Source organism: Aulostomus chinensis, chromosome 8 (assembly GCF_037954235.1).
Source record: "Aulostomus chinensis isolate RoL2024-O1b breed Wild chromosome 8, RoL_Achi_v1.0, whole genome shotgun sequence".
In the NCBI taxonomy this organism is placed as follows: Eukaryota; Metazoa; Chordata; class Actinopteri; order Syngnathiformes; family Aulostomidae; genus Aulostomus; species Aulostomus chinensis.
Genome location: NC_141327.1, coordinates 27398870 through 27413847, shown reverse-complemented (window position 1 = coordinate 27413847; position 14978 = coordinate 27398870). Strand labels below are relative to the sequence as shown.

General features: G+C 45.0%; 2 protein-coding genes across 3 annotated transcripts; both read left to right on the top strand.

The window, feature by feature from the left end:
• Positions 1 to 5594, top strand: LOC147257879 (uncharacterized). The gene is made up of 9 exons (XM_086210266.1): positions 1 to 112; positions 1304 to 1537; positions 1618 to 1722; positions 1814 to 2029; positions 2295 to 2633; positions 2801 to 3049; positions 3281 to 3374; positions 3482 to 3536; positions 4570 to 5594. Exons 2-9 carry the CDS (start codon positions 1333 to 1335, stop codon positions 4582 to 4584), a joined length of 1278 nt encoding a protein of 425 aa, XP_086066392.1. The 5' UTR covers positions 1 to 112; positions 1304 to 1332; the 3' UTR covers positions 4585 to 5594.
• A 171-nt stretch (positions 5595 to 5765) lies between these two features.
• Positions 5766 to 14645, top strand: akap8l (A kinase (PRKA) anchor protein 8-like). Of its 2 annotated transcripts, none has more exons than XM_086212098.1 (13): positions 5766 to 5808; positions 6578 to 6634; positions 6935 to 7169; positions 8613 to 9192; positions 10467 to 10575; positions 10837 to 10886; positions 11249 to 11279; positions 11405 to 11522; positions 11731 to 11872; positions 12084 to 12189; positions 12280 to 12410; positions 12956 to 13051; positions 13221 to 14645. In XM_086212098.1, the coding sequence occupies exons 1-13, from the start codon at positions 5781 to 5783 to the stop codon at positions 13749 to 13751; spliced, it is 2214 nt and encodes a 737-aa protein (XP_086068224.1). In that variant the 5' UTR covers positions 5766 to 5780; the 3' UTR covers positions 13752 to 14645. The 2 variants fall into 2 exon arrangements, with proteins under 2 accessions (XP_086068224.1, XP_086068223.1); XM_086212097.1 differs by having other exon boundaries at positions 10464 to 10575; positions 13221 to 14643.
• The last annotated feature ends 333 nt before the right edge of the window (positions 14646 to 14978 follow it).

Genomic DNA, 14978 nt, shown 5'->3' with positions numbered 1-14978 from the left:
CTCACTCTGACACTGACGCACCTGAGCGAGAGAGACGCGGGGTCGTACATCTGCTGCGACGAAGGGGAACCGCATCTCTGTGGGCAAAAGACAGCGGAGCTCTATGTTGCAGGTACAGTGCTTGTCCATATCAATATGATTTTTATTTACCTTGTCATATTCACCATCTGTGCATCCAGTATTTGTTGCTTTAAAGGGAATCCTTTAATTTTAATCCTGCACCTCTATTTTCCTTGTGTTAGGCTTGAAATGATTGCGACCCAGTTTGTCACCTCTGTAGGGGAGATGTCTGTTTGTTTGATTGCATGTTGTCGCATTAGCAACAATCTATCAAAAATTGCTTTGATTAAATGTGGTTGAAACAAATACCAAGAATCAAATCATTACGTCGCGTAGCTGATCTGAATCTCACCGTGGCTCCTAGACCACCGTAAGCGGTGGTTTTCTGCACACGTCACAGACTCATTTCAATCAAATTCCTTGAGTGCACGTGTAATGATTGACAGACGAGTGTGTCAACCTCAGCGGCACGGTGGTGCAGTGGTCAGCACTGTCGCCTCGCAGCAAGAAGGTTCTGGGTTCGAGCCCCCCCCCCCCCCAGCACGGGGTCTCTCTGTGTGAGTCTCCATGTTCTCCCTGTTCCTGCTGGGGTCTCTCTGGTACTCCAGCTTCCTCCACAGTCCAAAGACATCAAGAGGGGACCAGGTTAATCCAGACTCTAAACTGACCGTAGGCATGGCTGGGAGAGCCAATGGTTGTCTGTCTATATGTGTTGGCCCTGCCATGGACTGGCAATCAAACTGGAATCAACACCCTTGGTGCTGATTCCAGTAACAGAGCTCTTTGCCTCGTACAGTAAATATCCGTTACTGTCGTTGTTGGCGAACACGTTTACAAATGCACTGAACTGAACTGTATTCCAAAGCAGTTACTTGAGCTATGGATGTGGATCAGGGATGTGTTTCACAGGACGTGTTTGTGGTCCAGCACAAGCTCTGCAGCGGTGCCTGGATGGGCGCCATCAATCTGACTCGTTCATGAAAATAAAGTCAGACGATCTGTGAATAGTGACGCTATCTCATCGCTACTGTGTTCATGTTCTGTGTCCACCAAGCTTCCCTGGGAGGAGGCGTGTGCTCTCTGAGTGCTCTCTAATCGTTCCGTAAGTCGGTGTTCCATCAATAATCTGGACCTAAACGCAGAAGGAAATAGACGCAGGATCAAGGTTGAAGAAATACTGGGAATTCCCTTCAAGAGTGACATTCAGAGGGACGGTTTCTTATTTTGCTCACCATCATCTCAGACGTGCAGGTAAAGGTGATTCCTGCCACGATGGGGAAGGCAGTGACTCTCAAGTGTACCACCAGCTGCAGTCTGACTGAAGACCCCGTAACCTACATCTGGTACAGGAACGGGGAGTTTTACTATCAGGACTGGTCCCCCTGGTACCAGCAGCTGGTCAGCAGCGATAAGGATGTCAGATACTCCTGTGCTGTCCGAGGCAGCTCAGAGCTCAGAGCCCCAGAAGTCTCAGTGGGTAGGTGACAATTTACACAATCAATCTAAAAAGCTATGGTGCAGACTTTTAATGCCATGACTTTGTTTCCATTTGTCCAGATTCCATATCAGGGACCTGCTTCAGTGTGACCTACGCTAAAGGGAGACTGTGCTCTGAGAAGCAGACATCAGTGGATGGGTCCTGCTCCATTACGTACCCGACAGGTTACACCTCCAGCAACATACCAACACCTCCGCCCCGCCTCCAACTGTGTTGCAGTGACCGATGAAACGTCTGTGTATCATCTCTCAACAGAATTGTATATTAAAAAAAAAACACGGAAGAACTTCGTCTCGATAAGTTGTGCCAACAGCTGTCCAGGGGTGGAGTCTCAGACCGCCTACAGATTTTACCTCAACGGGTGGTTAAACAAGAACTGCAGGAGTTCAGGCATCACGTTGTTCAACTCCACCTCTGAAGTCGTATCCTGCGCCATCGAAGACAACGAGGAGCTGTGTTCCGCTCAAGCCTGTGCGTATGAACCCATCTGGCTGCAGTTTTGAGTTCCAAGACAATCGGTCTTTTTCATTTGTTTGTTGCTCCACCCCCCATTTGACAGGTCCAAGCTCCAGCCTGTTAAAAGTGCGGCTGCTCCTACACCCTTCTTGTTAATCAGTCTGGTTTGACCAGAACACCGAGGGAGTGTTCGAGTTAGCATGGGACAACTCTAGCAATGGTTACAATTCTCAAATGGCAATTTTCAAAGTTAACCTGGTTCTTTTTGGTCTAATGTCAGGTGCTAACGCTCACTCCTGCACGATGGTGAATTACGTCAGCCGGAGAATCTGCGTCCTGGAGGGATCTTCGGTGAACATTTCTTCTGAATACTCAAAACCCAGAGGCAAGGGGTCCTTCGTGGAAATATGGTATAAAACAAATAGAGGCAGCAGTGACGAAGGAAACCTGATCCAGAAAACAGATCGCGTACGCTATCGTAACATGATAAACCACCACATCCTGGAGATCGATGATGCGAGCAGGAATGACTCGGGAGAATACGTATTCACATTACAGGATTATCTTTACGAAATGAACACGCTGTACGATACCAGAGGAGTTACTCTCGTTGTCACAGGTAAAGCTCTGTTAACTGTTAGCTTTTTTTTTCTGATTTGGGATAAACATCTTGATATTTGTTTGAATCCATGAAATAATAGACACTGATGATCAATTCACTTATATGAAGAAGAAAAAGCTTCTCCCCCCCCCCCCTTCCAACTGAGCTCTTAAACTTTCCCCAAGGCCTGAGTTTGGTGGTTCATCCAACGGAGGTGATGACGGAGGGCCAGAGCGTCACACTCGTCTGCAGCACCAGCTGTCCCCTAAATGACGCAACGACTTACATCTGGTACTTCAACAGTCTCATCCTGGATTTCCAACAGAAACTCCTGGTTCTGTCCCCACTCGGCCTTCAGCATGCTGGAAACTACTCCTGTGCCGTCCAAGGTGTCCGAACCATCGCCTCCCCTGAAGAGACTCTCACCGTCAGAGGTGAGTGCCATCGGGAATTTTCGATTTTGAGGCACGTTAACTGTTGAAAAATGTCTCAATTGTTGAAAAAAACAACAACCCTGTGCATCGTTAACCTCTCTTGATCTTAAATGTATTCAGCCGTAATTGTGTTTTGTGAAAACTCTCATCTCTCTCTCTCTCTCTCTCTCTCTCTCTCTCTCTCTCTCTCTCTCTCTCTCTCTCTCTCTCTCTCTCTCTCTCTCTCTCCAGCTCTGGGGAAGGCAGTAGCAATACTGAATGGAATAAAACTGATTGTTTTGTTATTAATCCCTCCTGCTGCGGTTCTTTTCCACCGGTGGATCAGGTAAAAGTGAAAAACTGAAATCTTCAACTTTCCATTTATCTTCTTACATCCTGTATTCAGTGTCCTCCTGTTGACGGGAAAAAATCTAAATATCCGATTAAATGCAGGAAGAGGGAAGCTTTGCTGACTGCTGACCTAAAAGATAAAGAACTAACTAGACAGGTGAGTATAAACATTAAGAAAAAAATAAAGTTTTACTTCTCCACAGAAATGTATTTTGCTTTTCAAGTACACAGGAATCTAGAATGTCTTGAGCTCACAATTTGTTTCCAGCTGGATGTCTTCTTTCTGACTCCAGAAACCACCAGGTATTTAGCTTGAAGCTAACAGCAACTGGGCTGCACGGTGGTGCAGGGGTCAGCACTGTCCCCTCACAGCAAGAAGGTTTCGGGTTCGAGCCCCGGCTCGGGCACGAGGTCTTTCTGTGTGAGTCTCCATGTTCTCCCTGTTCCTGTGTGGGTTCTCTCTGGTACTCCAGCTTCCTCCCACAGTCCAAAGACATGCGATTGGGGACGAGGCTGATTGATACTCTAAATTGACCGTAGGTGTGACTGTGAGTGTGAATGGTTGTCTGTCTCTGTATGTTGGTCCTGTGATGGACTGGCGACCTGTCCAGGGTGAACCCTGCCTCTCGCCCGTTGACGCTGGGATAGGCTCCAGCCCCGCAACCCTTAATGTAGGAATAAGCGGAAGACAATGGATGGATGGAACAGCAACTGTGCGCTAACAGCACAACTTTCCAAATTGTGTCTTTCAAAGTCACAAACCCATCGTCAAGTGTGAGCCAGGTCTTCTTTATCCAGCCACCTGATCTGTAATCTGCAAACACTTTGATCCTTCTAGATTAAATTCCAGCGCATGTCTAGAGAAGGAAAGCATGGATTACGCTGGATGAGGAGCGTCAAAGTTTGTAAGCAGACATTTTTGCGCATTTGTTCTGTTCATTCACTGTTAGCTTCAAGCTAAACATACGTGCTTGGCTCTTTCTGCACTCTGGAATCACAAAGAAGAAATAAAGATTAGAATGAACTTCTTCACGAGGTCAAGATACATATTTATAAGTACTTTAAAGGCAAAAGACATTTTGGGGGGGTTTAGTATCACTTTAACTGAAATATTTGCTGTGTCGCACACATCAAGGTGTTTGTTTGTTTTGTTTTTTCCACTCCGTCATCTTTTTTGTTTTTATCTGTAGATGGATCACAACTGAATTTCGGCAGCGGATTTTGCAGCATAGAGAGAACCAGCGGAAGAGTTTGGAGATAACAGCTGACCGGGTTGTGTGTAATCTCAAGCCAAACTCAGCAGAATGATGCGTGTGTGCTGTTAGAGAAGAGAAAAAAAAAATCCAAAAAACATTCCCTTTATCGTTTCTCTCATCGATTTCCTTCCTGAGCAGCTACCATGGGAAAGTTGCTCATAAAGGCTCTCTGAATGTTTTTTAAATCCTGATACGAGTTAAAAAAATGTGTCAACTCAATTCTGCATTTTCAATATTCAACTTGTCTACTGTTGCAATGCATATAATTCATTACCACTGGCGTTAATGCCGGCTTTACGAATGTTCTGCAGTCTTATTTCTGATATTCTTAAGGACATCGCAAAATTTCCTCCTCCACTGATTTACATTCGCGCGTGAAGATTTCGAGACTGGTTTCCAGTGACTGCCTCAAGGACCTCGGGGGAGCCAGCCAGTAACCTTCCATTCTTTCCTTCAGTTTCAGTTGTTGGAGAGCAGGTCTATTAATTTAACTTCCTGCTTATCATGCAGGTAAAGGTTTCCAGTGGAGTTGAACTAGGCTGAATTACACAGGGAGGGATTTGTAATATTTTGCCCCCCCCCCCCCCCCCACTGATGTGCATGAGAGAGGCACACTGTTAAACCTGTTGTTTTTGCATGTACGTTCAAAAATATTTTAAAATGCTCTTCCATTTTTTTATGTGAATGTTGGATTTCATTGTTGTCACTGTGTAAAAACCTGACTGTATATATTTCTATACAAAAATTACACAAAGTACTCAGTACTTACCTGATTATACTGCTGTCACCCTCCACATTTTTACTATCTTAGCAATGTATTCCTGTATCTCCTTTATAGATGTTTATGTCTCTTGTTTTTTTTTTATCTAGTTTTCATGTTTTATACGTTTCTTAAAGTACTGATGGAGTGGCACTTGTAATTTCTTTACATGTTATGCATGTTAACAATAAAGCTTTGAGAGAGGAAGAAATCTTATTCAATGACACATATGGATCCCCCTCCGGCACACTAGGCGGCGGTATTTACCTTGGTTGCGAACAGCTTTCAACAAGCGAAGAAGAAGACGCGCGGCCGTGCTAAGGAGGAGCTAACATTTCTAGCAGTTTGAGAAGAGCGGATTGTCGGAGCAAGGCACCAAATCACAATGGACGGCAGAGGCTACGGTGGCTCTGGTATGTAGACGTTGATTGTTATTTTGACACAGTTTTGTAAATGATATGTAGCTGGTGCAAACAATGTGTTGTTGGTGACAAATATTTCGCTGTTAGCTTCACTATGGTTAGCTACGACTTGATATAGCTTGTCAGCGTAGCAATCGACACAGCCATGAACGGGTTGTAACTTGAAGCTTTGTTGAATTGCCATTTTAGGTCTGTAATGTTAAGCGGTTGGGTGCTGCGGTGTCAGACGGTAAAATACTTTAATGAAATATGAGGCCCGTTTGCTAAAAAAAATACAAATAAAATAAAAATATGGCTAAAAAAAGAGCGAGGCGACCGGTTTAGCACCTTCGTTACTAAGCTAATTATTTGCTAGAGAGCTAGCGCAGGAGGCTGCGGTAGGCCAGCATCTGCTTTGTTAGAGGGCGTGTTAATGCTTTGTTTGCTCTCCTGCTAAATCAGGCACGTTGACATTTATAAGTCTTAAAATGGCGCCTGGTTTAAAATTATTCTGTAAGTCTGACTCTGAAACCGTTGAACTTAACCGTACAATTTCCAAATAGCTGACTTTACTCCTTTACAAACGTATGACGTTTAGTGATGCATGTAACGTTGAAGAAACTGACTCGCCATGGAAACACCGTGTAGACATCTCTCAGCATCTCAAGTGGGTTTTTCTTTTGGAGGATTCCTTGTTGGTTTTACTTGGATTAGCACTACAAGTCTGCACAAGAGATCCACGCACCAGTTCCTCTCACCCCTGTTCTCTCACCCTCTGTAGGTTACTCCGGTTGGGGAGGTGGAGGTGGTGGTGGAGGGGGAGGGTCCGGCAGCAGAGGTAAGGGTCAATTCTTCCACACACAATATAAATTGAACGGTGAAACACAAACACTTGGATGTATTGCAGGTTTGATATCAGTATTAAGATTGTGGATTTGATTGATTCAGAACCAGGTGGCACTGAGGGGATCACACACCCCAATATGATTTAGAATTCCCTGATAATGCAGCAGTGTTTGTAATATGATTTCCATTTGGGTTTTTTTCTGTTTATCTCTTTATTGCAGGTCAACTGAATAACACCTATGTTTTGGGATAGTGAACACAGTAAATTCCCATCTATTTTTCACCATACTAGGTTCTGGAAACTTTGACCTGTATGGGGGAGGTTATAAGGACTCCATGTCAGGGCTTGGGGGCTATGGTGGAGGAGGAGGAGGAGGAGGAGGAGGCCACATGAAGAGAGGGCTCTCGGGGGTGTCCCTCCTCTCATCTAAAGGCACACATGCAGACGTAGTCATTGCCAAGATTAACCAGCGCTTGGACATGCTCACTCAATTGGAGGGGGGCATGAAGGGGGCACGCGGTGACAGGTAAGGATTTTCAATTCTTTTTCTGTTGACAAACTAATAGGGAGATTTAGCAGAGGTGTGGAACTCCATAGATTTTAAAGATTAATCAGGATGCCGCTCTGGATGAATTCACAAATATCAAAAATGAGTGTTCTAAATGTTGACATAATGTCAAAGGTGGCTCCGCTGTGATGGCGGTGTAGCGGAGAGTCTATGGTCCTCGCTCAGAATCATGGGGCCAGTGTAGAGTCACGCCTGTTTCCATTGTCCAAACAGCATGTTTCATTTTTGTATAACTCGGTATGTGATTAAAAGCGCAGAAACATTTTCATTCTGCTCCCTCTCGCCTTCACCCAGTCATTACACTGTTGCTTGTTTTTAGGTTAAGATGTCTGTATGTCTTGGACCACAAATTGAAAAGACGCTGAGTTCTAATTATTCAGAAGGACAAGAAGGTCTCATTAAGTTTTTATTTCATCTTGAAGAGGCCTGCACCTCAACAGAACACTGTGAAAATGCAGTTGAGCTAAAAGTTGAACACAGAGACCATTAAAATTTGGTTATAGACTTAATCAGTTGTTGTAACACTGGAAGCCTTTGTGGAAATGCTTTTGTGTCAACTGTAGTTTGAGATGAAGTTGGTGAGTTGTTCACAGACTTCATTTGAATGTCTTTGCATCCGAGGAAGCTATTATAGCTCTGTTAGCTTACCGCTGGTTTGCCTGGGGACAAAATGTTAAGTTTATAGAAATACCTCAGCTGTCATGAAATGCACGGCCCGTTGCTGGATGTACGATTGCAGATTCTCATTGTGTATCAGATTTGTATTGTTGCATGTGAGGCCAGTCCCTCTGCAATTAGCACTTCTTGAAACTTTTGTCTTGACGTTTTCATTTTCTCACACTGTTTTTCTCATCCATGTGACCTAACCCTCTGCTCTGGCTTTAGGATTCACACAAGAGATGAGTTTACAATTGCTGGCCTGATATTACCATGTGGAGGGAGAGTCAACTTTATATTTTACCCTCTTTCTTGCGCACTCACTTCCCAAGATATTTCACCCCGTGCATCTGTCTCAAGGCATCATGGGTTCTAATAGACCATGTTGTTGTAGGATTCACAACCTATCCTTGAACAAGGAGTAGGAGTCAAAATACTGCATTTCCTGCTAGTTCTCCAACAGAGAATGTGGTTGAATGAGTTTGTATAAACGTAATCACCAGAGGAAATCAGTATTCGTCTTTTAAAATACTGCAAATAGAATGTTACCTGGTTTTTGGATCATCATTGTCTGATCTCATGTGGTTTATGAAACAAAGCTGGGAGTGACAAATAAATAAATGGAGAAAGCAAAACCATGGAGGAGAAGGAGTAGTAGCAGGTGGAGAAATCCAACCCTGACTGCCCTCCCCGCCTCCCTTGCTCTCTGCTCTCCTCTATCACCCATCTCCCTCCATCCCGCAGGTTTGACCAGTACGAGTCTTTCGACTCGCGCTCCTCCGCTCTTGCCTCCTCCCGAGATCTCTACAGATCCGGTGGCGGTAGCTATGGTTATGGCGATGGCCGTGGGGACAACATGCTGTTGGGTCAGCGAGGAGGCTCAGGCTTCGGAATGGGAATGGGGCTAGGGGGAGGAGGAGGCTTCGACAGCCTCTCCTCTTCCTATGGAGTCGCTAAAATGCGACAGAATATGAGGGAGTCCTTCACCAGTGGCCAGGGAGGAGGCTCTGGAGGTGGAGGATGGGCTGGAGCAGGCCGACGTTCCCCCAGAAGGGGTGGAAGTGCTGGTGGTCGAGGAGCTGTAGGAGGGTTTGGAGGCCGCAGGTCTGACCCCACTCCATTAGGCGGAGGTGGTCGTGGAAGCGGTCACTCTCCAGGAGGTGGTAGAGGAAAGCTCCCATCCCTCCTGTCCAACCGCATGTACCCTGAGAGTGGGGGTTTCCATCAGGGTTCCACTCAAGGGCCTCACGACTTTCCTGGGAGGCATTTTGGAGGGGGCCCACGCGCTGGCCGCCAGCGAGGCCGCAAGAGACCCCTCAACAAAGTAAGTACCTCCAGCGAAATTGGGAAGCCCTCCTCAGACATTGGGCATAAATTCAGCCCTTTCTAATTTCCCTCCTTATTGTGTCCTCAACCAACTGGCAAGTCAGCACCACATGTTAGTGCCTGCTATGTGCCATCGAAACAATTCCCGACACACATTCGACACATCATCTGCCCTTCCATCTCCGCCCAGCCTTTATTCAATGTGGCCAGAAATGCCTCATGGAGCAAAACTGCCCCTTTTCGACATTGAAGGCAAGAGACATTTCTCCCTGCCCAAGTCGTTGTCCTGTTGGTGTCAAATATTTTGACTTGGTCACTTTTTTTTTTTTGGTCGGAGAAGCTGGTTTTAGTGTTTGTTTGTTTTTTTCACGGGTTGGTGGGTCTGGGCACTCCTCGGTAATCTTTGGATAAAGGGTAATGCTAGAGATAAAGAAATGCCCAGAGATGGAGGACGTTTCAAGTGGTTTACTGTAACTGGTTTAGACGAGCGTTAAAGGTGCCCTGTGGAGCTTTTGACTTCTAGTAGTAGAGATGTACCGAGCCGTGCCTGAGCTGAAAACTCCAAAGAAGTAAAAGAGGAAAATGAATGAGAAGTTGTAGCTGTCCAAAACATAAGTGGTTTTTTTTTTTATCTAATATTAAATTAATTGAATTAAATTGAAATTTAATTAATAAGATAGTTTTGAACCACCACCGTCACTATTTGTGAAAACTAAGGTGACATAAATTCTTCTGTGGCTGTTGTGGATATGAGTCAGGTACATATTTAGTCTTCATGTAAAGTATTAGATACTCTCAGCTGCTGAGGGGCCAAATCTGGACCTTCCCATGTAGAAGCACGACTGAGGTTTTATTGTTAGCAGGTCCCTGGCTGTTGGCCTCAGGGACGTTCATGGGCCAAAGCTTTCACTCTATTCCAGTGACGAGGGCAGTGATGCACTCCGTTGTATGCGTCATGTCATTCATAATGGTGAGGAAAGAACCTATAAGAACTCAGGAAAGAGTTGTTCAACTGCTATCCCAGTATTTTTTTATTTTGAGAAAAGAAATGCAAACATGATAGTTTAACCTCTCAGATGGGGAATAACACTGAATGCCAAGATAATTTTGGTTTCCCCCAAAAAACTCCACAGAGCACCTTTTTCACAGCTTGGTTTCAAGGCCTGGAAATGAAACCAGCCATGTTTGGTCTGGTGATTCTGGGCTGTAGAATTTGTTGATGTGGTTTTCTTGTATTCACAAGTGCAAATAGACCTTTGTTGCCTGTAGCAGGTGAAGCCACAGCGTGATGTCCAGAAGAAGAGAAAGCAGACTCTAACTGCAGCCGATGAGCCTGAGTCGAAGATGAACAGGACGGAGACTGAAGGGGAAGCTAGCCAAGGTATGACTTTAGAAAGTGCTATGCATGTGTACAGCGCTTTATAAAGTGGAAACAAACAATCTCATTGCTTGACAGTAAAGATGTCCAGAACAGTCGTGAAGTTCTTTTCAAGTTACGATGGTATTAATCCAGTATTATTATTGGCGTCATAATCCTGCTACTTGTTACTTAAGTGGCTGAAACGCCCCTTGGTCTAGACGTCACCGTTGACGGACATTTCTTGTGCTGACTTTGGCTGAATTTACATTTTTGCTCCCCCAGAGCAAACTGAGAAAAATGGTGACGACCTTGAACCAAAGACTGCAGATGTGGTGAGTAGAGCAACATTGCTTGGAGACAGGAACTTTCATTCTTTTCTGGAGGTCAGTTGGCCATCACCCCAAATAATTTGGCCCTGGAATGAAAACTGAATCCTTATTGGACCATATATAACAATTTTCCACATACTTGGATGTTTGTGTTTCGGAATGAATGACACACATTTAGTGACTATAAGGTTTCGAGGAGTTTAACAAGTACTGGTATAATCTGGGTGACTGCACAAGCCAGTGAAATATGACAAGTATTCACACAAACTTCAGAAGTGTGTAGAACTACCTGGCTCTTACCCAGAACCTCTACTTCTCTGCGTAAGCGTGGCTTTAATGAATGTTATGATTGTGTTTTCTTGCAGGAGACGGATCCTGCGGCTGAAGGAGATCAAGGTGGGCTCTACTACTCTTCCCCTCCACTGAACGGCTGCCTTGCATGTCCTTCATCCACTTAAATGTGCAGCTGCACACTCACGGTTATCCATGACCACTGACTGTGCTCTTATGCCCTCTCTCAGTCGCACCAGCACAGGAGGAGAGTCCCGAAGCGAAGAAGAAGCCACCGGGAAAACAGCCCCCAGCTCAAGGTCAGGACAAGCCCCCAAAAATGAGGAAGAGGAGGGGCTTCTTGGAAAGGTGGGTGATCAGATTACCGAGCTAAAATGCTATTTAAAGTGGGTTGCTATTTTTTCATAGTAAAATAAAGTTAATATCTTACATTTCATGTGTGTAACTTCACATCGCTATACTGTGTTGCAGTCACAGAGATTTGTTTGTTAGTTTGCCAGAACCATGTTCCCCCAAAAGAACTTGAATGTGAAGAGCCTCCATCGTGTGTTTTCAGGGTGATGTTTGCCTGCTCTGTGTGCAAGTTTCGCTCATTCTACAAGGATGAAATGGAAGTTCATCTTGAGAGTCGCTTCCACAAGGACCACTTCAAGTACCTCTCCAGCCAGCTGTCCAAGCCCACCACAGACTTCCTACAGGTGACGAAGATGTTTTCTATTGATTTCACATATTATTTGCTAGATATATTTCACATCATTTTTCGTACCCGATCAAATTCCCCAGTGAAACAGTAACAAAAGTTGTGTAATTGATGTCAGTCTAAGCGCACTCCTGCAAAAAATGTTTGTTGAAGTCGTAAATGCTTGTCAAATGTAGAAGTTCGTTTGAATAAGCACTTTTGTTTTCCAGGAGTATTTGCAGAACAAGTTCAAAAAGACGGAGCAGCGGGTAAGCCAGCTGGAGAACCACAGCGCTGCCATCTGTCAGGTGTACAAAGAGCAGGACCTCACCAGGGGTAAGAGGCAGCAGTGTGTGTTGGTACGGCCCGGGGTGGCGGGGGAGGAGTCGCGATCACTCACTGCTGGTCTGTCTCACTTTTGTGTAGAACTTGGCATGGAGCACTTCATGAGGAAGGTGGAGGCTGCCCATTGTGCAGCATGTGACCTTTTCATTCCCATGCAGCCCCACTTGATACAAAAACATATCAAGTCGCCTGATCATAGCTACAACCGGAAGGTACGTCGTGTTCCTCCATCTTGAGCAATTTCACACTGAAAATGTATGGATGTTATTGGTCTCTAGGTGTTCGGTTCTCTGTCCTACGTATAAGGGATCGGTGTGAGCAGTTGATTGATCGCCATAATGAGGAACCTTGAGCTGCCGTTTAATTTTATTTATTTATTTTTTTCGGTAAATGATCCTGGATCAGTTTCCAACTAAAACCACTTCCAACAGAGCGAGCCTGCCCTTGGAACAAAAGCAGCAATGCTTTGTCGCTTTTGATTTTCAGAGCAGCTTCGAGAGCTTTAGTGAGGAAACATTCTGACTAAAAGTGAAGTCTTTGTGAGTGAGTCGTTGGAAGCTAAGCTAGCATCTGTCAGTATCTCCTTCGTGCTCCGTTCTGACCAGCGAAAACCCGTGAAGGACTCGGGCATCCCTCGTCCATTTGTGTTGCTATTGCCTTTTTTTGTTTGTTGTGAATAAATGCTTCACATCAAACTCTAGTTTGGCAAAGCATCCCTACGACATATGACTCTGGATTGTCCTCTGTGTGTTTCAAGGGTATGATGGAGCAGTCCAAGAGGGCGTGTCTGTCAGTGGCACGCAGCATCCTCAACCACAAACTCATCGGCAAGAAGCTGGAGAGCTACCTCAGGGTATGTAGGGTCGGGACAGGTCTCACCCTCGTTATAAGAGCTGCATGTTAAACTAGGCTCGTAAGGCTGTGCTTGAGGTTACATGATGTACTTAGGCCTGGGGTTCCTGTATTACAGAGCTCCACCTTAAATTCCAACGTCAGTGACTTAAGCCTTCTTCCTTTTGTAGGGGGAGAACCCGTTTACTGGCAACCCAGACTTCCAGGACCCAGACAACACTGGTAACCACGATGACCAAGACCCAGAGGACTCCATGGCGATGGACGTGTCGGAGTTGGAGTTGAGCGGCCAAGCAGACGAAGCGCCAGTTAAAGAAGAAGCTGCTGTTAAAGATGAGGCTCCTATTAAAGAGGAGCCAGTGTCTGAGGGTGACACGTGTCTTGAGCTGGCGATCAAGGAAGAACCAGCTGAGGAAATTAAGATGGAGGAGGAGCCAGGAATGGAGGAGCAGCAGGAGGAGGAGCAGGTATATCAAGAGGAGGAGGAGCAGCAGGAGCAGCAGCAGCAGGTGTACCAAGAGGAAGAGGAGCCGGTCTATCAGGAGGAAGAAGAGGAGGGTTTTGAAGTAGGAGAGGAGGAGGAGGGATTTGTGGTGCACGGTGAGATGGGCGAGGAGGGAGTGAAGTACAACCCGGACGACTATGAAGAGGAAGGAGTCGAGGCTGCGGAGGTCGAGGAGGAAGACAAGAACGATGAATGACTTGCGCCCCATGTGACTTGTCCAGACCCTCGGCGATTCCCACAATCCCCTTCACCCCACTTCTATGGGCACACTAATGAAAAATACATAGGTTTCTCCCTTCAGTTTTCACCTCCCTGTGACTTCAGTGTTATATCATCTTTTTTGTAACAGAGCAGTAAAACATTTTAGAAAACACTTCTTTTCCTTGATGTTTTTGCTTAACTGTCTTGTGTAAATGGGCCTCTTAGACAGAGTGGGGGGGGGGGGGCAGCAGCACAGGTTCCCCCTGCTGGTCTTAATCCTCATGGAAGTGAAACCCCTCTTGGCTTCAGCACTACACTCGATACACACACACACACACACAGAGTGGTATCAGCTTCACTTAAAATTTACCATGAAAGTAAGTGAGTGTATTTTCTGAAATATTCAGCGATTCCTTTTAGATGCTTTTCGTTGTGCCTTTTTTTTTTTTTATTCAGATTCTCTGATTTGCATAGCTTTGTTATTGTTTCAAGGGGTGTTGCGTATTGTAAAGTTGAGAGATGCTTCTTTTTTTTTTTGTTTTTGTTTTTGTTTTTTTTCCTCGTCAGAATTTTTTACGGTGTCGTAGAATTCTGTCCTTTTGCTGGTGGTGACGGAGGTGAAAGGAGGAATTTTCCAACCTTGTAGTAAAATGGTGTAACAGGTCGGGCTTTTTATTCATTCGCTTGGCTAAACAAGTTTTGAGGTTATTGTGCCCTTCGGATAAGCATGAGTAAATTAGAATGAATATAAGTCATGTGACAATTTTGTTTCACTGAGTGATAAATTTGTTGAATAAATGGCTGCCTCTCTCTCCCTCGCTTCCTTTTTTTTTTTTTTAATATTGAGTTCTTGCACTAATCTGAATTCGTCAATTAGACTGAGATTGGGCACGAGAATCGTCACGCAACATCCACAGTTTACAGCTGGTTACATGGTTTTAGCTGCTGGTAATTTGTCTATACAGCAGGTTACTCCAGTCAGCCAGTCTCCCTTAGTCAAATTTACTACCACTGTTAAACTGCGTCGGAAGTCAGCTCATTATCTTAATCCCCTGGTTAAGTACACCATCTGGAGCCGGACACTTATCTAGATTGACGGGATATTTTAAAAAATTCCACCCACACGAAATCTTTCTATCGTTAACGCTTGACTGCTGTGCTTTTATTTTTCAAAAACTATGAAGTAATTTAAATGCTTTGCTTACAGTTTTGGGAATTATTA